At 44.4% G+C, this 23,539-nt stretch overlaps 1 protein-coding gene across 19 annotated transcripts in view; it reads left to right on the top strand.

Moving 5' to 3' along the window:
* The window catches only part of OBSCN (obscurin, cytoskeletal calmodulin and titin-interacting RhoGEF), a 276,095-nt gene that overhangs the window by 18,135 nt on the left and 234,421 nt on the right, over positions 1-23,539 (top strand). For all 19 annotated transcript variants that reach the window (XM_067530494.1, XM_067530493.1, XM_067530487.1 and 16 more), the window contains exons 3-7: positions 5,897-6,166; positions 11,093-11,353; positions 16,564-16,866; positions 17,527-17,793; positions 19,522-19,797. In XM_067530494.1, the coding sequence (XP_067386595.1) occupies positions 5,897-6,166; positions 11,093-11,353; positions 16,564-16,866; positions 17,527-17,793; positions 19,522-19,797 (1,377 nt within the window). The remainder of the gene's footprint in view (positions 1-5,896; positions 6,167-11,092; positions 11,354-16,563; positions 16,867-17,526; positions 17,794-19,521; positions 19,798-23,539) is intronic.

The raw sequence follows: 23,539 nt of genomic DNA, 5'->3' as shown, positions 1-23,539 counted from the left end.
CTGCGTCCCTTCCCCTTTTTACGTTCACCCCCTAAGAACTGGCACACGTGCCCCGCCTGAGCCGAGGCAGATCCCTGGAGGCATGAGCGCACCAGTGCTAGATGCACCGTTCACCCCACCCGCAGAGATGGAATGCCAAGCTGCTGGCTGAATCACACGCACAGAGCACTCACCCCTACCTCCGCGGAGGGCTCGCTGGGAAGTGCCTGGGGCTTGGCTTGAAGCCAGTCCACACACCTGTGGCAGACACTGGAGTAGGCGGTCATGGACGCTTGCTTCGTTCCGATAGCAGTCCGGTGGCCAGCCTCTGTTGCGTCCTGTGTCGACAAGTGTCCGCACAAATGGCAGGGCTGCTTCCCTGAGCTCCTTGTGGGCAGGCCCAGCAGAGGGCAAAGAGCACTTCCATCTCTAGAACTAGTGTCTTCCAGTCAGAGATGTGGCAATGGGGCAGTTTGCCCTGCTTCTGCCCACGCTGTACCGTTATGAGGACTAAACAGGCAACCTCTGTCTCCAGGGCTATCAAACTAAGCGCTCAATTCACTGAAAAATGAATACAAACATTCTATTGGGTAAGTTGCCCATATGGAAGAAAGCAGGAGACTTGCCTCAATATATCAAACCCTTTATAAACTCTGCAGGAAATGTGCCCTTCTGATTTTATTGCAAATTCTCCTAAACCAGGAGCCGCAGGTTGCCCAGAGATCCCCACCTTTCCCTTAGCAAATGGATATTTATTTTTATGCTGTTTTGCAAATTTCCTTCCCTTCCCCACTTTATTTTGTTCGTGAAATGTTGATGAAATCCTTAGCTCCCGCCTTTTTTTCTTTATACTAAAATATACCAGAAATGCAAATCCCTCACATTTTTGAGGCAAGTCAAAAATAGGTTAGTTTTTGCTTTAAAAACAAAAAAGGAAGAAAAGAAATTGGGTAGGCAGGTCAGCCCCATTTTTCTATCCCTGTCTTGGGTCTGTGATGAACGGGGGGTGGGGAACCGATCCCAAGTAGCTGTGCTCTTTTGCTACAAATATTTTGCATTGCTCTGCTGTCTGTATATTTAAACTGTTCTAGTGTTTAGGACTTTACTCAGTCCCTTAAGGCTTTGTTCATGTGATATGAGCCACACAGCTTCTGCCTGAGTGGATCATATTGAAGGATCAAGGCCTTATTATTAACTTACCACATGTATTACTATGTGGGTTAGATAAAAATGAACTCATGGAATTTGCAAAGGGCAGCATTTTTCTGAACTTCAGTGATCCCCCTCTCATAGTAAATAAAAGAGCTAAAGTTATATGGTGAAGCTGGTTGGGGAACAAAACTTACGTTTGTGAAAACCCAGCATGTTCTTATATATAATTCTTATATATATGGTGGGTTTTCCTCCATTATTTCACCATCTCTACCCTCTATATTAGGTTAACAAGTTGCACATTTATCTCTAATATAACTGACCATCTATCTGTCATCTGTTGGGCATTTAAACAGAAGATAAGGAATGGAGCATCGCATGCTGGAAATACCGTATGTTATTTCATACAGCTGCCCTGCCACACAAACCCTGCCAATAGACTTGACACCCACTGGTGCCCCTCTTCGAGGACATCAGCAGCTATGTGGATTATGGTTGACCTTTCGTATCTGAGAATGTGGAAATTTGGGGTAGAGAGGTAGGGGTAACAAACAAACATTGCCCTCTATGGGCCTGATCCAAAGTCCGTTGAACTCAGTGGAAAGACGCCCAGTGACTTCAATGGATTTTGGATCAGACCCTATATCCATTACCCATATACCTCATCCTACATTATTTTATATTGAAGGAAAGAATGTGATCCAACAGATTTTTTTTTTTTTGTTTTAAAAGAAAACATTTGTAGGTTGTGTTATGATTAATTATTAGACATCATAAAGGAAATAAAATTGACAGAGTGTAAATCAACGTGATGCATTCTCTGGTGGATGGGGAAAGACTTAGATGTGCCGGAAAACATCTAGAAATAGCATTATTGAAAAGGGTTTTGGAATGGAGTCAGTCTCATTGATTCCTTCTGGAAACTCTAGCATAAGTCCCAGTGGCATGGAGAGTATGCAACTGCCCATCACCGATCATAGCCCCAGCGGAAAATATTAGTTATCAGTGTCCATTGTCAAGCAATGCAAGTGAGTCAGGGAACTAAAGTGGAAATGTTTATGGTCTGTTTCTTTGTTTCAGTTAGTTACTCTGTTCAGGCTTTCTGACCTGGGATAGGATGAATGGAAAATGTGTGTGTGATGGTTATAATTAGGTTTTGGATAAGGACTTCTTGTGCTACCATGATTCCCTCTGGACCCTCCAAAAACACATCCACAAAAGACGTAGCAATGAAGTGAACCTTTATACTATTATTTATATCATTGTCTGTGTGCCATAATCCCACCTGCCCTAGCAGTCTTGTGGGGCAGCACATCTTTACTGAGCAAGCATGCTTTGTTTTAATAAGGCAGAAGCAACACCAATGTTCTCCAAATGTCCACCTTTCAGTCAGTGTGACCCTGCAACATATGTCTATGTACACTGATAAGGGCATGTTTATGGGGCCCATCAATGTTATGACTCAGGCATGTTTGCTATTGATTATTCATGTCTAGGAAGATAAAGATTCCGGATTCAGAGCTGATTGGGGGTTTAGGCACACAATTCCCTTTCATCTTGATGGAAGTTTTGTCTAAATCTCAGAGTCAGCTTTGGAAATCTCAGTTTATAGCTATGCAGTTCTGCAGGGCCGTGGTCCATAAAGCACATACTTAACCTTAAGCACAAGAGTAGCCCAGCTGAGCTACTCCTGCTTAAATGCTTTGCTGGACCAGGGCCTAGGAGCTCACTGGGTCAAAATGGGAAATTTTTTAATGGTTCCTAAATGAGGTTTACTGGACTAATTTTATCATTTGTTAGTATGGACTAGAAGGAAGAAAATATAACCTACTTGTTAAGAAAGGGACTAGGGGAGCCAAGAAACGATACATCTGGCTACCGTGATGGACAAGGTTCTAGAGACTTTAATAAGGGATGACATTGCGAAACATCTGCAGACGTGTGAACAGTAAAAAGCAGTCAGATGGGTTTTCTAAAGGGAATATCTTGTCTGGCAAACCTGTCTGAATGTTTCCAGGAGATAACACAGAGAGCAGATGGGATGAAGCAGTGGGCATAAACTATGTAAATTTCCAGAAGGCATTTGAGATAGCACCACAGAGTGTATAACTTTAGCAAGGACAGCAGACAAAGCATGGTTCTTGGGCCTGGACCATGGGAAGTTTGATTGAGTAGAAGGGTGCAGAATTGAGCCTCTGGAACCAAGAGGGAACTGATTAAGTAACCACATTAAAGGTAAAGTTTAAAGGTCATAGGTCAAGCAGGATGATAATGACGATGAGTGGAATCACAAAAGGACTGGTATTGAGGTTGACGCCTGCTTCCTTGATTCATAAATGTGCTAGACTGAGTGACCATGGAGGTTGCAATCAAGATGGAGAAAGGGATGAGGACTGGGAGGGAGACACCGTGGTGGAGGGGAAATTAAAAAACCGCATGAAAACAGGAAGGGGAATCAAAGGAAATGGGGTTTTGGCTTAGTCTCCTCCCCTTGATATTCTCCAATTGAGAAGATTCCCCCCTCCCCCACCACTGCAGCTAATAGGAATTTTTTGTATTTGTCGGAGGGAAAATCAAGCACTAGGATGGGAAATGGTGAACTGGTGAAAAGGACAGGAAGTGGGGGGGAGAGATTGCAGGCAGAAGGGCAGGGCAGGGGATGCAAGAGGAAAGGTGAAGGAGACATCTGCTTCCATTTAGGCTGCATGTACACTTAGGAAAGGACATGTTAAAGGGATCTGATTTTTTTTTAAAAACCAGCTTCATCCCATTGCATGTTTGGCAAGTGTGGATCAGACAAAAGGATGTGACTCTCTGGAGAAAAGTGTTTTCAAAACAGGCCAAATTCAGCGCTGGTTTAAACAGCCATAGAACCCTCTCTAGAGCTGCGTCTGCTTCATGCCAGTTTTGAATTTGTTCTGATGTCTCCATCAAGTATTTTCCTAGGTCGCAGAGTTTTTTTTTAACCTCATATTTTGCCAGTATTTTTTTCTTTTTTGGGGAGATTTATTGTTGAATTCAAGAAAGTCCATAATGGATATCTCTGCTTTGGCTATAAACAGGAAAATAAATGTTAAACAATTTAAAAGAGCAGAGAAGTAAACATTTTAAAAGTAATTTATATAGTCCCTTAATAACTACTTTGAAAAACCCTTTAGTGAAGTTAGTCAGTAGGGGTGGATCATGTGTTTGTAGGTAGCTCAGAATCGATAAGCATACAGTAGTCATTTTTCTAAACATTTTGTATGACAGCTGATGAAAATCAGAATTTCCATTTTGCAGGAAATTTCTGATATTGTGACATTTATTTCATCCCAAATGAGATGAAAAATAGAAATATCGAAATGTTTTGTGGAATGAAAAGTTCTGAACATTTTTTCATTGGAACTTTCAAAAAGTGTCCTTTTGATACAGTTTGACATTGAATTGCATCCACTTGAACTGCCTTGGTGCTTCTTGGAAGTTGTATTGTAGGTGCTTCATACCCCATTCTTCTGTATGGGCTGGGCCATTACATCTCCCATGATTCATTGCAGTCATTGGACTCCCACAATGCACTGTGGCAACACAGACAGAAGGAAGCCCTAAGTGCATCATGGGAGGTGTAGTCCAGTTGGGGAGGACAGCCCATAAGGGAGAATGGAGGAATGAGGCAATCCAACTACAACTCCCAGGTTGATGAAGATTAATGCCAGATAGAATCGAAACAAAAGGTTTTGATTTTGTTGAACAAACGGAACTGTTTTGATTCTGGTCAACTTGACATGAATAGTTTAGATTTTCCTAATGGGAAATGGAAATAATTATATGGAGATAATAATACATGTCCCCCTTTATAAAGTGCTTTGAGCATCTCGTACAAAAAATGTGCAGGAACAGTTGTTATGCCCTCCTTGAGAGGCCATGACGTGGAATGGCAGGGACTCTTACAAGACCTCTTTAAGTCATCTTGTCCTGCTCCAGCGGCCAATACAGATTCGTATTTATTAGGCCAAGTTTCCAAAGCGCACAGAGCAAGCTTTTCCAGTTCTGCATTGCTGCCTAAGATCATCCCGGGCCATTGTTCTGACTACATCATCTGCTCGGACGCCCTCCCGTGGCGCTCTCATCCCCGCCACGCAAGCCACGTGTTCACCGCCCTTATCGTAAAGACCATTCATAGCTGAGTTCTGCCCTTCTTATCAGATCTACTATCGTGGAGTTGACTGCAGTGGCTGCTCCACCAGTGGCGCCAGCCTGTGTCATCATTTCCTTCCAAGCACTTCGGTGCTTTCTCCTACACTAACTCTTGTGTGTGGAACAATTTCCCTGAAAACTATCTACAAAGCCTCTACTCTGACCCCCTTCAAGTCCCTCCCGTAGGCTCACGCTCTGCTGGGATGCCTAATGAACACGGCTGGTTGATTAATGGTGTGACAGAGGGCAGCTCAATTGTGGACTCAGCTCACATTCTCCTATTACTGTTACCTTGTCCTATCTCCCCGAACCTCCCACTTGTTTGGTATTTTTTGTTCACCTGTTGTGTCCTGTCACTAATCAGGAATCTAAATTCTTCACAGCCAGGACTGTCTGTTTACTACACGCTTGTATAGCTCCCAGCATAATGAGACATGATCCCTGATTAGGGCCTCTAGACACCATTATAATAATAATAATTAATACATAATTTAATTTATAATAATGCATACTCTTTTCTATTTATTTACTTGCACATTAGGGACCCCAAAGATATTACAAGTTCTTGTTCCTTTGTCTCGTTTCTCAGAGCCCATAGTACCGTTCAAGACAAAACTGAAGGATGTTGAAGTTCAGGAGAAGGAATCTGCCACCTTCCAGTGTGAGGTGCCCGTCCCTAGCACTGAAACTGCCTGGTTCAAGGAGGAGACCAAACTTCAGCAGAGCAAGAAGTACAACATTGAAGAAGAGGGGACGTACCGCCGGCTCACTGTCCAGAACGTCACTACGGACGATGATGCCGTCTATATCTGTGAGATGAAAGAGGGGAGCAGAACCATCGCAGAACTGACTGTCCAGGGTAAGAGAGAGAATCCACTGCAATAGATTTCTCCTTCCCCTTTTGTGCTTCCCCACCCCCTAAAGATTTTTGTTTGTGTGGGCAAAGATAAATACTGCCTGAGGGAGGCGGCACTGATGACTTGAAACGCGCGTTTTCAGCTGCATTTTACGCTCTGGTGGATGGTGGACAGTGTATTGTGAATGTGATTTCAAAAGGCCCGCAGCGTTACTAGCACAGTGGAATGGTCCCATTGATAGGTTGTTACCGGGGATTGAACCTGGACATCCCACTCTCTGTAAACATGAGTCTGTACCATTTAGCTGAAAGGATTTGGGGCCAGATTTTTAAAGGTGCCTAAAGATGCAAATAGGCACCTGCGGGGGTTGTCAAAAGCTTCTAAAGGCCTATTTCCCATTGACTAAAATCTGCCCCCAAATCCTTGAGCTGGAAGCAGTAGCAAACTCAGAAATCTTCTGTGTGGACTGGCCCCTGGAGGAAGGTAAAGACACATTATCCTTGTGCAAGTTACCACAGCACGGCACTCCTGCGAGGGTGGGACCAAGAGTCAATCGTTGGTGACTGATGGAGAAAGTAGACATTTTGGTAGTTTGACACACAAAGTGAGTTCCTTTTCACTGTTCACTTTTTGCAAAAAACAAAAGGCCATTTTCTGAGGCAGGAAAGTGTCATTTCACCACAGAAAGCGACTGTTTTTGCTAAGAGAATGTAAAAAAAAAAAATTCTCTGAAATGAACATGGAGAGGAGCAAGCATTATGGGAAATTTGACACAAAAAGATGCAAGAGTTGATGAAGGAAATTGCAACCCACTCTTGGGAATATATTATGGGTTATATTATGGGTTCCTTGATTAATTGTGAAATTATAAAATTTAAAGACGAAAACTGTTATGTTCATGGCATGCACACAAAGAAGTTAGATAAAAAGCCATAAATACTCTTGCTGAAAAGTTGCAATGTTCTAAGGCTTTATTTCTTAGAATTCAGAATAACACAAGAACCCCAAAACAGAAAGCGACAAAGCAGGCTACTCCCTAAAAGAGAGGGCACAACTCACCCCACTTAACCCTAGAGGGGCTGGCTGCAGACTCACTCAGATGACCCATATCACATAGCTTCCCTCAGAGCTCCCTCATCCACAAACAAGACCAGGAAATCATCACACTTAATAATAGCATGTCATTTTTTAACACAGATTTGAATACACCATAAAATTGATGTTTTGGAGCATCTGATCCATCTTTCTGTAGTATTCACTGCCCCACAGAGGGGTCAAACAAGACAAAGAGGATAACCCCATTAATACTCCTACTTGCCTCTTCTGAAAAAAGTCCATCCGTGACTCGAATATCATTCCAGCCATGTGTATTTTCAGCTTCGTAAGCAAAGGCAATTTTGCATGTGTAACCTGACCTCACTCTGCAGGATGTAAACTGATCTTACAATGGAGTCAGCAATGATCATTTTCCTCCATGTCACAGTGTTGCACACTTGGCTGAATGCATCCCTCGCTGGTTGATCCTAGAGATGGGAGATTGGATGCTAGTGATAGCGCACTTGTCTGATCTGCCATGGTTATGGACACAGTTTTGTCACGGTATAATTATGCATAACCCACCGCTCACTCACAATAAAAAATCATTTCAAGCTGTGGTCATGGACCTTATAGACCCTGTTGATGAGTATGAACAGTTCATTAGTTCACTTTGATCTAGTCCTCATTGAAACGGGACTATCTGAAGCCTGCATCCCAAGCAAGGGGGAAAACATTCGTAGGGAAGGGTTGCAGACCAAAGTGGATGAACAAGCATATCAAACAGGTGATTAAGAGAAAGCAGAAAGCCTGCAAGGAATGGAAGAAGGGAAGGATCAATAAGAAAAGCTCTCTCTTGTAGGTCAGAAAGTGTAGGGAAAAAGCCAAGCAGAGTTGGACATGGCAAAGGAGATTAAAACCAATACTAAAAGGGTCTTTAGCCATATAAGTAAAAAGAAAACAAGGAAGGAAGAAGAGGGACCGCTAAATGCTGAGGATGATGTGGAGATTAAAGATAATCTAGGTATGGTCCAACAACTACATGAATATTTTGCCTCAGTTTTTCATAAGGATAATGAGGTGCCTGGATGGCAATGAAAGGATGGCTAATGGGAACAAGGATGTGGAAGGAGCTGGAAGCGAAACTCAAATAGCTTAATGGGACCAAATTGGAGAGCCCGGATAATAATCTCCATCCAAGAATATTAAAGGAACTGGTACATTAAATTGTAAACCCAGTAGGCAGGATTTTTAATGAATCCGTAAACTCGGAGGTTCTGCCCTATGACTGGAGAATTGCGAACATAATACCTATATTTAAGAGAAGGGGAAAAAAGTGATCCAGGAAACTAAGGACTCATTAGTTTGATTTCAACTATATGCAAGTTCTCAGTACAACTTTTGAAAGAGGGGGTAGTTAAGGAAATAGAGGTAAATGGTAATTGGGATAAAATCCAACATGGTTTTAGTAAAGATAGATTGTGCTAGACCAACATGATTTCTTTCTTTGAGAAGATAACTGATTTTTTATACAAAGGAAATGCAGTAGATCTAATCTACCTAGATTTCAGTAGAGCATTTGTTACAGTTCCATATAGGAAATTGCTAGTTAAATTGGAGAAAATGGGGATTAATATGAGAATTGAAAGGTGGGAAAATAAATGGTTAAAGGGGAGGCTACAACGGATCATGCTGAAAGGTGAACTGTCAGGCTGGAGGGAAGTCACTAGTGGAGTTCCTCAGGGATCATTCTTGGGATCAATCTTATTTAATATTTTCATTAATGATCTTGATTTAAAAAAAAAAGTGGGAGTGTGCTAATAACATTTGCAGATGATACAAAGTTGGGAGGTATTGCCCATACAGAGGAGGACTGTGATATAATACAAAAAGATCTGGATAACCTTGAAAACTGGAGTAATAGAAATTTAATCGTGCAAAATGCAAAGTCATGCACTTACAGACTAACAACAAGAATTTTTTCTATAAATAACATGGGAAACTGTCAGCTGGAAATGACAGAGGAGGAGAAAGACCTGGGTGTATTTGTTGATCACAGGATGACTATGAGCTGCCAATGTGACGTGGCTGTGAAAAAGGCTAATGCAATTTGGGATAGATCAGGTGAGGTATTTCCAATAGAGATAGGGAAGTGTTATCACCATTATACAAGGCACTGGTGAGACCTCATCTGGAATACTGTGTGGAATTCTGGTCTCACATGTTTAAGAAAGATGAATGCCAACCTCACCCACCCCCTCCTTACCTTACTAGAGGAGACTTAAGGAGCTTGGCTTGTTTAATATAATCAAATGAAGGCTGAAGGGAGAGATAATTGCTCTCTATAATACCTCAGAGGGATAAACACTAGGGAGGGAGAGGAGTTACTTAAGTTAAGTTAAGGGTCAATGCTGATACAAGAACAAATTGATATAAACTGGCCATCAGTATATCTAGGCTTGAAATTAGATGAAGGTTTCTAACCATCAGAGGAGTGAAGTTCTGGAACAGCCTTCCAAGGAAAGGAGTGGGGGCAAAAAACCTAAGTTGTTTTAAGATTGAACTTGATAAGTTTAGGGACAGGATGGTGTGATGAGGGTGCCTACAATGGCATAAGGCCCATCCACAACTGCTGTTAGCAAATATCTCCAACGGGCAGAGATAGGACACTAGATGGGGAGAGCTCTGAGTTACTACAGAGACTTCTTTCCCAGTTGTCTGGCTGGTGCATCTTGCCCACATGCTCGGGGTCTACCTGATCACCATATTTGGGTTTGGGAAGGAATTTACCCCCAGATCAGATTGGCAGAGACCCTGGTGCTTTTTTATTTTGGCCTTCTTTTACAGTGTGGGGAATGGATCACTTGCTAGTTTGAACCAGAGTAAATGGTGGATTCTCTATACCTTGAATTCTTTAAATCAAGTTTTGAAGACTTCAGTAACTCAGCCAGAGGTTATGGGCCTACTATAGAAGTGCGTGGGTGAGGTTTTCTGCCCTGCAATGCGGAGGAGGTCAGACTAGATGATCATGATGATCCCTTCTGGCCTTAAAGTCTATGAGTGGGACTGGATCAAAGCAAACTAACAGACTGTCAATGTGCAACAGCAGGGTCCATATAAATGGCCAAATTCACACTTCCATAATAGTGGTGACATTTCCTGGTGTAAATGAAACAAAAGGCAAAATTCATGGTTCCATGACAATGAGCATTGGGACATAATCGTATCCTTAGCCATAGTGAATTCTACCCCCTGGCAATTCAGAATTGTTGCCTATAGGAAATCCCCTAGTGCCAGACGGAATTAGAATAACTCCAGCCAAGGGGATTCTGGTGCTTCCTTTTAGAGACCGTTCCAGGTCTAAGATGACCTTATTGAGAGTTTTTAAGGCTAGAAGACACCATTATGATCATATAATTGCTCTCTATAAATACGTTGGAGTGGGGGGAGGTAAACACCAGGGCAGGAGATGAGCTATTAAAGCTAAAGGACAATGTTACCACAAAAACAAATAGGGATAAATAGGCCAGGAATAAATTTAGGCTGGAAATTAGAACCATTAGAGGTTTGAAGTTTTGCAACAGCCTCACAATAGCAGAAGTGGGGGGGAAACACCCTAACTAATTTTAAGATGGCTTTTGATAAATTTATCAGTGGGATTGTATGATTGGGTTGCCTATGAAAGCAAGGGAGTGAAATTGATTACCCTGGAAGTGTTGCCCAATTCTATGTTCCTGTCTAGTCGGAACCTCACTCAATTATTCCTGTATCAACCATATGTTGTGGTTGAGTTAGAGCTTTTGGCGTTGTTTTGATCTAGCTGATCTGGGTAACACAGACCCAAGTATTCTAACTCTGCCATATTATGAAGGAGGTAACTTTCTTTCATGCAGGGAACATCATTAAAAAACTGCCCCGGAAGACTGCTGTCCCCATAAATGACACAGCCATATTCTGCGTGGAGCTGGACAATGAGTGCCAGAACATCCGCTGGCTGAAGAATAAGGAAGAAGTGAAGCCCAATGACCGAATCACCATCACCTCATCCGGCAAGCAACATACCTTGATTATCCGGGAATGTAAGATGGAAGATGCTGGGGAGATTGCATTCCTGGCTGATGAGTGCAGAACATCCACCCAGTTCACTGTGTCCAGTAAGTTTTCCTTTATTCTGTTTTAGAGTGAACATAAGAAAATAAGAATGGCCATACTGGGTCAGCCCAATGATCCATCTAGCCCAGGGTCCTGTCTCTGACAGCGGCCAATACCAGATACTTCAGGGGGAATGAACAGAACAGGGCAATTATGGAGTGATCCATTCCCGGTTGTCCAGTACCAGCATCTGATAGTCAGAGGCTTGGGGACACCCGGAGTCTGGTTTTGCATCTCTGACCTTATTGGCTAATAGCCATTGATGGACCTATCCTCCATGAATTTCTCATTCTTTTTTGAACTCAGTTATACTTTTGGCCTTCACAACATCCCCTGGCAACGAGTTCCACAGGTTGACCGTGCATTGCGTGAAGAAGTACTTCTTTTTGTTTGCTTTGCACCTGCTGCTTAATCATTTCATTGAGTGACCCCTGGTTCTCATGTTATGTGACGGGGTAAATAATGGTTCCTTATTCACATTCTCCTCACCATTCATAATTTCATAGACCTCTATCATACCCCCCCCTTTGTAGTCTCTTTTTCAAGCTGAACAGTCCTAGTCTTTTTGATCTTCCATCATATCCCTAATCATTTCTGTTATCCTTCTTTGTACCTTTTCCAATTCTAATATATCTTATTTGAGATGGGACGACCAGAACTGGATACAGTATTCAAGGTGTGGGCATACCATGGATTTATATAAAGGCATTATGATATTTGCTGTCTTATTATCTATCCCTTTCCTAATGGTTCCTAACATTCTGTTAAGTGTTTTGACTGCTGCTGTGCATTGAGCCGAAGTTTTCAAGGAACCATCTACTCACCAAGACCAAGAACACACTCTGTCAGTATAATTATTCCCTGCTAGTGCCATCGTAAGCTAGGTGCTGCACAAAGATAATAGAAGGTCCTATGCCTGCCCCAAAGAGTTTATACCATAGAAGTGACCTTTATGTTAAATTATAGAAGTATCAAAATGAGAGAGAACAAAAGTTTTGGGGTGAAAGCACAGTGTGTGTCTCTTTGCTGTAACAATCTGCACTGAACCCAAAATGGCAGTGATTCAGAAGCAGGAAGGGGGACTTCTCTCCATTTAAAGATGCAGTACACAGAAAGCAATTCACTACAAACTACCCACAGCACCTTTGTGTTCATTGTTTACATAGCACTGTAAATGTGCACCATGCTTTAGAAACTCTATTCCCCAAATGCTTAGGTGATTCTTTAAGTGGTATGTGCCCAGTCCCACTTGTGGGACTGACATCTCCCGGCAACTGAATCTTCTAGGAAGCAGTGCCCACTGGAGTTGCTCCACCCTCCCTCCCTCCTCCCCCTGCAGAGGATTCTGGGGCCCCATCCGCCCTGCAGTTCCTTCCCAAATTTTGGAATTCTTGACTGGAACCTCTAAAGAAGTGGGGAAGGTGGGCAAAGACGACACTCTCCAAGAACAGTTCCAGGCGAGTGGAGCTGGGCAAAGAACAAATGTGGGGGATTTCAAAATATGTTTTTGTTCCAATTTCGGGACGAACCCTGAAAATGTTGAAATTCTCCATGAAAAGAGGTTAGTTTTAAAGAGGGATTTGGAGGGGGGAAAGGGACGGTGCTTTGTTCTTTCCCAGCAATTAGTCGTACGTTGTTATCTCAACTTTACAAACAATTCTCTATGGAGGCGTATTTAAAAGGTTGGGAAATTCAGATTCTGAAACAGTTACACTGTGGAACTAGACAACCACCCGTTCCCAGCACTGATGGCATGTCATTCATTAAACACCAAAGAAAAATGGTTACAGGTGAGTATTAAACTTGGCAAATATCACACTCAGTGCTTCAGCCCTTCACTGGGGCTTTCATAGTCTTCAAGGCTGTGATTATTGTGAAACTCCCCAGGGTTTTGAGGGTCCTCACCACTATATGCCCTTAGCCTGAAGAAGCCTTCATTTCTCCCACCACTGTGCCTCTAGACTGTAAGCTCTTTGGGGCAGAGACTCTCTTAATGTATGCTTATACAGCTGCCCAACTCTATCTTGGTTGAGTGATCTAGGTCCTATTGGAATACAAATAATATCTGGATCAGTCTCGTAATTAGCTGTGTAACAGTGACTGAGCTGTTTGGAAGGAAACAGTATCCGGCAATGCACACAATATCACATGAGCTGCAAGCAAAACTTTACTGGAATGATTGACTCTGGTATTCACATAGTTAAATTGTAGCTGGTGAACCATGGAGCTGAAAACATTTTAAGAAGCTGCCCTCTCACACGCATCTCTCTCTCTCTCTTTATTAAATATTAAGTTTATGTCAGCAGTAAGGACCAGCGATCTTATTTCAGTATCTAGGCATTCTACTGAACCCAAGCCGAATGTTAAACTACTATGAACTTTGATGTACTGGTTTGATCCTCCATAACCCAATGGGTAGTGACAGTGTATTGTATTACACTGGAATATACATTTTTGTAACTAAGAAGAGTGGATCGTGCCAACGTCTCCTATTTTTACACTTCATGTGCTATCACGCTTAAATGGTCCATTAGAAAAGTGCCATGTTAGCTACTTGAAAATCCCATGGACTGCGTTCATATCTTTTTCACTGAGTCAGGCTGGAGCAGTGTTGGCTGATTTATTAGCCCTCCTTAAGAGAATAATGCATGTCTGTCAGTCTCCAAGGCTGGTACTCTAAAGAATCATATTATTACTACACTCAGTTTATGGATGGGCAAACAGAGGCACAGGGTAGATTATAAGATTTGCCCAAGGTCATTCAGTAAGTCAGTGACAGATATAGGAATCGAATATATCAAATGACACCTTCCCCTGCTCTTACCACTAGACAATGCTGTCTCTGACTGTGTTTAACCTCTAAAGTAGTGAACAATTTTGGTCAGATTTTGGCCTTCTCCAGAGACCTCAGGACTTACCCAAGTTTTAAACATAAGGCTTTACACAAATAGGAGAAAGCTATAGCTGGGATTCCATAGCTGGCCTGACAGAGCAACAAAACAAAAGCTCAGGCTCCCTGAACCTGGGGTTCATTGGGATTGATTTCATTTACATTTTTTAGTTCTTCAAGATTATTTCACACACAAGGCTCTGACCGTCCACACGTTAGTGAACAAATGTATGGCTTAGAAATCACAGTGGATGGTGTAAACCGCAAGTCACGGACTCTTGGGTGCTCGTGTTACAAAGGGCTGTGTGGACGAGGATGGCGTGATGTGCTGAGGTTGGTATGTCGCTGGCTGTCCGGGATGGGACAGAGGAAAGATTCTGAAAGGGTATTCACTTCCGAGATAGGCCAGGCACATGTGACCAGTGACAGACCAGCACAACAGCTTGATCCTAAAAACACGGCCGCCTTCATTCTCTCTCCCTCTCTTAGTCTGACCTATCCAGTGTCTCCGTTGTTAATCTCTGAGGCTGGCCAAATTATGACGAAAGGGTCAGATCCTCAGTACTGAAGTCAGGGAAGTGATGTCCGTTTACATCAGCTGAGGATCTGGGCCAAACCGTGTTAGTTTATCATTGGATCAGGTTCTAGGTACGGAATGTTGCTATGTGCAAAGGAGAGATCCAGTCCTCATCACAGGTTGCTTTATATGGCATAGACCTATATTGTGCACAGGTTGCACTATCGCTGCTGTGTAAGGCACTTCCAACCCATTAGTGACTGTCCCTTGACCAACTAGTGCACATGGGAGGAGTCAGTTTTTAGTCATGCCATTCGTTCCTGATGGCAGGGCTGTATGCTGGAGGTGCTGGCACAACAGTGACGCCAGCCACTCCCTGATCCTAGCACAAATAACCTCCCTTCAGGTCTGGCTTTTTGGTGGTGTCGCATACGAACAAAGGGCAAAATTCTGCCCTTGTCCCAGAGCAATTGTGGTGTCACTGGCGTTGCTCTCGATTTCCACCTGTGAAGCAGAAAGAGGAATTTGGCCCATGGTGTTGTGAATACCCTCCAGGGTCATTCTAATTATAGGACTGCTTAATAGAGCAAATTGTCCATTAAACTACATTGCCCAGAATCCTTATGGGAAGGTGGCGGTCTGTATTTGGCATGGAAAAATTGAGGGCGGTGGACTGTGAACAGCAAGCTTCAAGGCATTTGTATTAGCGAGTTCCCCAAGTCCAGCTCCTATGTGTATACACTATACCGTCCATCTCCTTCAGTGAAGGGACCTTTTGGAGTTCCCCAGCATTCTCAGCAGTCATCTGGCAGTTTTGTACATACAGCTCTCTGATAATTTAAAGGGATTGAATAAATGCAGGGAGGGAAGTGTTGGAAGTAGGGTCTGATTGAAGCTGTGTTCACACCTTCTGAAGAATCCCAATCAAGATGCATCTCTCCAGGGTAACAGTGTGCAGTGACACCAAACAGGTGATCCATTTTTCTAGCTGGGTGTTCGTCAAATAAAATAAGTTAAAGCAGCTTCATCTAAGTCTGTTACATGGTAAATGTTGGCATGTGTCTAGGCGGTCAATGGTAATCTGTGTACATGTGTGAAAAGCTCAGGGGTAGTTTGTGCATGTGTTTGGGGAATAGAGTTAGTGGCGTGTGTTGGGTTGGTGATATTTTGTGAGAGAGAGAGAGAGAGAAGGGGTACCATCAGTGGACAACCCTGACTGGGATGGTTTAGCTGGGGTTGGCCCTGCTTTGAGCAGGAAGTTGGACTAGATGACCTCCTGAGGTCCCTTCCAACCCTCATCGTCTATGATTCTGTGTGTGTGGGGGGGGGGGTCTGTAATAGTGTGTGTGTGGGGGGGTGGGGAATCAGATGGTATTTTGTATTTATTTATGGGGATTATTGGTATCCGGTGTGTGGTTCTAATGGTAGTGTTTGTTAGAGGTGTCAGTACTTTGTGGGTACCGAGTGCTGTTTTGTGTACACTGTATGTGTGTGTAGATGATCAGTGGTGCTGTGTGGGATCAGTGATCTCTGTGTTTGTGTAGGGAGACACTCACACTGTGTGTGTGGTGGAGGTGGTTGGGGAGCAGCACTGTTGGAGGACATGTTTTTCTTCGAACTCCTTGCTTGTCCATCTCGGATTAAGCCTTTCTGAAACATTCCGTTGACCAAGGTGTGTTGACTTCATCGGAGGAGTATGAGTGCTAATCAGATTCCTGGTAGCCCTCGCATGCAGGTCTCTGTCACGCACACTGGGGTTTTCATTCTGTAATGTGGCTCTTTCTGTGGTTTTTATCGCCTTGCAGCTCTAAGAAAACCCCCCTCTCATCCCCCGTTTGACCCTGTGGTGAAAAATAAAACAGAAACCTCAGTAACACTTGCCTGGTCCCCTCCCGAGATGAAGCAGCTCATCCTCATCGATGGCTACCTAGTGGAACGTAAGAAACTGACCGGCTTTACCTGGATGAGATGCCACCAGTCTCCCATCCCCGTGCCAGAATTCACAGTGAGCGACCTGTCAGAGGAGGCGGACTACCAGTTCAGAGTTTCTGCAGTCAACAGTTATGGGCAGAGCTCTTACCTAGAGTTCCCAGGAACCCTGCACCTCGGTGAGTCACAAAAACAAAGAGACTACTCAGTTGACTAACAATATGGCCATGATCTTGCGAATCCTTGCAGAGTGCATAGCAATGCAATGCAAGGTGGCTGCGCTCCAGGACACGTGTGAGCAGGGCTACACATGGGCGCATGTACGGTTAAGTGCGAGGCTCTGCATTGAATCTCAAGTCCTTTGGGAATCCCTTCGCTGACTCTCTAGGATGTAGGGCTGTATCTGAAGAGGAGTGGTCTTCACGGCAATCTTGAGCATGTCAATGAGACAACTAGCTATGTGTTCCTCTCTTTGACCTCAGTCACACTGCTAGACGGTGTTTATGTGATGACAGTGCAATCATGAATACAGGAGCAGGTTCCCTTGTTCTCTCTGTTCCACTCTGTCACTTTTTAACATTTCAATTCAATGGAGAAATATGGGGATTTTGCTTTATTTCTGTGCTGCTGGGTTCCAGAGGATTATTCTCTGCTAGGAGGTTGCTATTTCTGTCCTTGCTTTATTGTATTGAATATTTGTCCAAGGTGCCAAGGTGGAGCTGATAGGTACCTCTTGCTATTATTTTCCTTTTTCTCCCCCCTAAGAGTTCTGAGCATAGGAGAAAAACTTGTCACAGTGTCCTCTAGTTTCATGTTTATCATTTGCTCTTCTCCGACAGAACCGGTATTGGCTGTGAAAACTCCCCTGACAGCTGTTGAAGCCATGGCAGGAGGGGATGCTACCTTTATTGTTGACCTCACGACCACTTGTTCTGGTACATGGTACCTTAATGGAAAAGTCTTACAGAGCAGTGAAATCTATATCATTCAGAGAACCAAAACCACCCACATCCTCACTATAAAAAATGTCACCAAGAATGATGACGGAGCAGAGGTGAAATTTGTCGCCAAGACCATTGAAACCAGTACAAAGATGAGAGTAAAAGGTAGTTACTTTGATCTCATTCATTTCTTCCTTCACGCAAGGGAGGCAGGTTGATCTTGTGGTTTGAAAGGGGCTTGAGTGTTAGTGCTCCTGGGTACTATTACCAGCTCCGTCACTGATTTGATGTGTGACTTTATACAAGTAACTGAAGCTTTCCGGGCCGGATTCTGATATCTGAATACACCTCACTCCTTAAGCAACCTCTCTGACTCCAGTGACACGACTTGAGGAGTGAGGGAATATTCAGTGTTTCTAAGAGCAGAATGTGGCCTTGAGCCGCCTAAGAATTCCCTCTCCGTGAAATGAGGATGATAAGAACATTTACCTGTTTCACAAGGCAACAGTTTAATGAATGTCTGTAAAGGGCTTGTTGACCCTTGGATGAGAAATTCCTGTGGAAGAATGTTTAAAGTATTATTAATGATTAGCAGAGAGCACGCAGCTGATTGGGTGCCCCATACAATGCAAATATTGACGGTGAAATTCACTGCAGTGCAGGAGGGCTGTATAACTTCCTAAGCATTTCTTTGCAAATGGGGTTGAAATGTTTGTACGGCCCTGCAAAGAGACAGATTCACCCTGGGGACTTTCAACCTCTAATTGGCTGCGCGCGATTGTTCTGACAAGTGACACAAATGTTTTTAAAATAACAATAATCACAAAAAGAGATTTTGGAACGGTAATGTTAGATGCGAGACAGGAGTAGGGAGAGTCTGGAATTTCCATGAGCAAAGGCAGAGTTACAAGCAATGGATTGTTAAATTATTGTACCACCCTAGCTGAATGGTGGCTTAGCAAGGAGAGTGCATGGGATGTCGTGGGATCCTTGGTTTGAGGACAGCGTTCCTGCCTTTATGGCAAACAAAGCTAGGCAGGTGTTCTGCTTTTAGCAGTGTTGCAAAATACATTGTGCTTGCCGGTTGCTAAGACAGGAGTGGCAGACAGTAAACGAGTTGCTGTCATTTCCGGTGCTTGCACCCTAGAGGGGAAGATGGACGTAGGATAGAACCAAGAGGCCAAAAAGTGGGCAAATATTCACCTGGGGGGAAAGTGATACTCTTTCTTTATGTATTCTGACTCTGATAGTTATCTGGAAGCAGTGGTGCAGACCATTCCCATTGAACTCTGCTGGATTTCTTCTCTTGTCTTGGGTGTGAGCAGGGTTGAGCCAACTGTGAGCTTCTTCTGTGACTGGTTTAATATCCCAGCCTACAAGGCTGCTTCAGTGTCTAAAGAGAATTCAAGTTGCCCGTGGAAGATTGCCATTGAGGAAAAAGTTTTAAAAGCCACAGCTTCAGTACTCAGAGATCTGTGTGTCATGTGATGATGGAGATAGAATCATATATGGTGCTCCACAAGGCATAAAAGTCATAGGGACAGATTCTTACCTCATTGACACTGGTGTAAATCCAGACCAAGTCCATTGAAGTGAATGGAGTTGTTCTGTGTTTACATTGGAGTGACACCAAGATCTGGACCAAGGTTCCTTCTGTGGGGAGCTTGTAATCGAACACAGACATATATGGCATGTGAGACAATATGACATAATAGCTTTCTCTTCTCTTCTCTTCTCTTCTCTTCTCTTCTCTTCTCTTCTCTTCTCTTCTCTTCTCTTCTCTTCTCTTCTCTTCTCTTCTCTTCTCTTCTCTTCTCTTCTCTTCTCTTCTCTTCTCTTCTCTTCTCTTCTCTTCTCTTCTCTTCTCTTCTCTTCTCTCTGTCTCCCTCTCAGCTGCTGCAGTAAGAATCACTAACAAGAGTGGAGCTGTAGAAAAGGTCTCAGCGCGGCTGCGTGAGGAGGCACATCTTTCGGCTGAGCTTTCAGACGCGGGTGCTGCCGTGAAGTGGCTGAAGAACGGGCAGGAAATCCAAGCTAGCCAAAAATACGAACTGAAAACGGCAGAGAAGAAACGCACCTTGAAAATTCACAACATCACCGCAGAGGATGCTGGCCGCTATGAATGCGTCTGCCAAGGGGATGAAATGGTCTATCAGCTCTCAGTGAAAGGTCCGTGAGTGCGCTGGGCTGTTTCTGGTGAATGGCCCATCCCTGCCCCCTCAGGTGTGGACTTTAAGTGGCAGAGAGGGAGCTCACAGAAGCTAGTGACCCCCGCCCCTCCAGTAGGAAGTGGAATCACTTCCTTACGGAGCTGTGGTGTGTGTGAGAGGTGAGAAGAGAAGGACTTGGAAGATGACGCCAGACCCTGAGCTCTGCCAGTAGCAGAGGCCCTGTCATATTATTCACCCTGCTTCACGCCCAGGAAAGCAGATGAGACTGTCAGCTGGAGCTTGGTGTAGCTCAATGAGCCTGGGCTGTCGGAAAGGGAAAGGCGGCCTTGTGGTTAAGAAACCAGCCGGGTCGTCAGGAGACATAGGCTTTATTCCTGCCAGGGGGACAGACTCACCGTGGGACCTTGGGCAAGTCACTGAGGATACGGCTACGGTGCAATAAAACACCCACCGCTGGCCCCGTGTCAGCTGACTCAGGCTTGCAGGGCTCAGGCTGAGGGACTATAAAACTGCAGTGTAGACGCTTGGGCTGGAGCCCGGGCTCTGGAAAACAGTGAGGGGGGAAGGTCCCAGAGTCCGGGCTCCAAGCCATGCCTAAATGTCTTCACTGCAATTATGTAGCCCCGCACCCTGAGTCCTGCAAGCCAGAGTCAGCTGACATGGGCCAGCCCTGGTTGTTTTTTTATTGCAGTGTAGACATTCCCTTAGGGACCAATCCAATGCTAGTTAAGTAAGCGGAGTGAGGCCCTCTGGGACTCGTTGTTTGCTCTCGGTACAGGGAGGAAAAGGAGAGATCTGGGGTGTGCTGAGGCTAGGAAGGTGAAGCTTCATTATCATCCAGTATTTGGTGTTTGCCAAGATTTGTACAGATGAGGAAAGTTCAGCTTGTCTTCACGCGGTGTCCCACAGCTCGTCCTCTCCCTCTGCTCTTGGGAATCCCCTTCTGTGCTCGCTCTTCGAGTTTCCTTCCTGTTCGTTTAACGGGCATTTTGACTACATCTCTGCTGTATCATTCAGCCCCTATCATAGTCTTTGACCGTCTGCATTACATTAGTGGAAATAGGCCTTGTGCTTACAACTTTCAGCCGCCTCACATAGGACTTAAGGCTCCATCAGTTACTCAACAGGAGTGTTTCTGTTGACTTATATGGCAGCTGGATCTGGCTTGAGAGAACCAAATTATCCCCTGATCACACGGGCTGGGTTTTTATCCCATTGTCTGGTAAGGCAGGCAGTAGAAAACCTGATACCGAGCTACTACTCTGCTCAGCAGTGGTGAGGCCTCAGCTGGCGTCCTGTGTTTCGATTTAGACACTGCAGTTTAAGAAAGATGTGAACAATTTGGAGGGAGTCCAGAGAAGAGCAACAAAAAGAAGAGGTTCAGAAAGCCTGAACTATGAGGGAAGGTTGCAAGAACTGGGCCTCAAGAAAAGACAGCTGAGGGAGATCATGATAAATATGTTCAAATATGTGACTAGTTGTTGGAGAACAACTCAATCCTGTCCTCTTTACATGTCCCTCAAGGACAGGACAAGGGTCAGTCCTGGGGCCGGTTTTGTTCAACATCTTAATTAATGATCTGGAGGATGGGGTAGATTGCACCCTCAGCAAGTTTGCGGATGACACTAAGCTGGGGGGAGTGGTAGATACCCTGGAAGGTAGGGATAGGATACAGAAGGACCTAAACAAACTGGAGGATTGAGCCAAAAGAAATCTAATGAGGTTCAACAAAGAAAAGTGCAGAGTCCTCCACTTAGGAAGGAAGAATCCCATGCATAGCTATAGACTGGGGACCGACGAGCTAGGCAGCAGCTCTGCAGAAAAGGACCTGGGGGTAACACTGGATAAAAAGCTGGATATGAGTCAGCAGTGTGCCCTGGTTGTCAAGAAGGCTAATAGCATATTGGGCTGCATTAGGAGAAGCATTGCCAGCAGGACGCGGGAAGTGATTATTCCCCTCTATTCGGCATTGGTGAGGCTGCATTTAGAGTATTGTGTCCAGTTTTGGGCCCCCCACTACAAAAAGGATATAGACAAGTAGGAGAGAGAGAGCGGAGGGCAACAAAAATGATGAGGGGGCTGGCGCACAGGACTTATGAGGAGAGGCTAAGGGAACTGGGCTTGTTTAGTCTGCAGAAGAGAAGAATGAGGGGGGATTTGATAGCAGCCTTTAACTACCTGAAAGGGGGTTCCAGGGAGGAGAGGGCTAGGCTGTTCTCATTGGTGGCGGATGACAGAACAAGGAGCAACGGTCTCAAGTTGCAGTTGGTGAGGTCTAGGTTGGACATTAGGAAAAAGTTTTTCACTAGGAGGGTGGTGAAGCACTGGAATGGGTTACCTAGGGAGGTGGTGGAATCTCCATCTTTAGAGGTTTTTAAGCTGTGACTTGACAAAGCCCTGCCTGGGATGATACAGCTGAGGTTAGTCCTGCTTTGAGCAGGGGTTGGACTAGATGACCTCCTGAGGTCCCTTCCAACTCTAATATTCTATGATTCTTTGATTCTATGTAATTGGCTTAGTTTGCAGCAAGGGAGATTCAATTTTGATAGAAGGAAAAACTGTCCAACTACAATGATTGTTCAGCACTGGAACAGCTTATCAAGGGAGGGTTGCAGAATCCTCATCAGTGGCCATTTTTAGGGACAGGTTAGACAAACACCTGTCAGAGACGGTCTAGGTGTAGTTGGTTCTGCCTCAGTGCAGGGCGATGGACTTGATGACCTCTCAAGGTCCCTTCCAGCCCTATGTTTCTATGATTCTATATTGGAGCCTGTTGTCAGACCAAAAATAGGGGTTAGTTGACTCACAGGTGACGTAGCAGGGTTAGGGCATTTGACGTCCGATCCTCACAGCCCCTTACCTGGACAAAACTTCCGTTGACTCCACTGAGTCCCAGAATGCCCAAGAAAGGACAGCAAAATGGTGCCCTGAATGCATTTGCCTCAGACCTGGCCTCCTCCTTTTCTCTGAGAATGGTCATGTGAGGAGCTGACTGGAGCAGGAGAAGGGTTAAGTAGCGGGCATTTGCAGCAGGAGGTCAGAGGGTTAAAAGAGAGGGAAGGATCTTGACCGTTTTGATGGAGTCTGTGGAGCAGTTTACACAGCTTTTATTGGTAGCATGATCCTTTTTCTCACGTCATCCCATGCTGAGGTCCATATTCTGCTCTCAGGTTTTCATGCCGGGCTCTGATTTCAGTGAATAAAAATCTGTATATCCTATAGGAGGATTTGGTCTCTAAACCTGAGAATATGAAGGGCAGTGATCTGCGCAGGGCTCTCTATTAAGCACAGTGACACAAATAGGGACCTAGCCAGCTTTCTCCCCATCTATGAGTGGCTCCTCCGAACTCTGGGTATCTATGACGTTCCCTTTGTCAGTGTTTTCTGGCTTGTGACCTCCTTCAGGCTGTGATTCCCTGCCCTTCCACCCACCCGCCCACCTCTATCTGCCTGTGAGACTGCAGCCTCTGATAACTCTCATATGCTCACATGAGGAAGCAGCGTATATAATTGATACGCGAAAAGCACTTGCTAGATTCTCCGGAGAGCAAACACAAAACAGGCATGAATGCACTTGAAAAGAATTCATTCAAAAATTCAACTGAGTGTTTGTGGAGGGCTTTTTGCTGGCTACACCTAGCTGCAGAATGATTTAATTTTTGTTCTCTCTCTGTCTCTGCCTCTCAGGATATTTTTTTTTTCACTCCATCAGATCTGCCCACAGCTTTATATTGGGCTAT

This window comes from Emydura macquarii, unplaced genomic scaffold (genome assembly GCF_026122565.2).
Source record: "Emydura macquarii macquarii isolate MOO-44397 ecotype Brisbane River unplaced genomic scaffold, CSIRO-AGI_Emac_v2 contig_3080, whole genome shotgun sequence".
Taxonomy (NCBI): Eukaryota; Metazoa; Chordata; order Testudines; family Chelidae; genus Emydura; species Emydura macquarii.
Note: the sequence above shows the minus strand (reverse complement) of the source record. Positions and strands in the feature narration are given on the sequence as shown.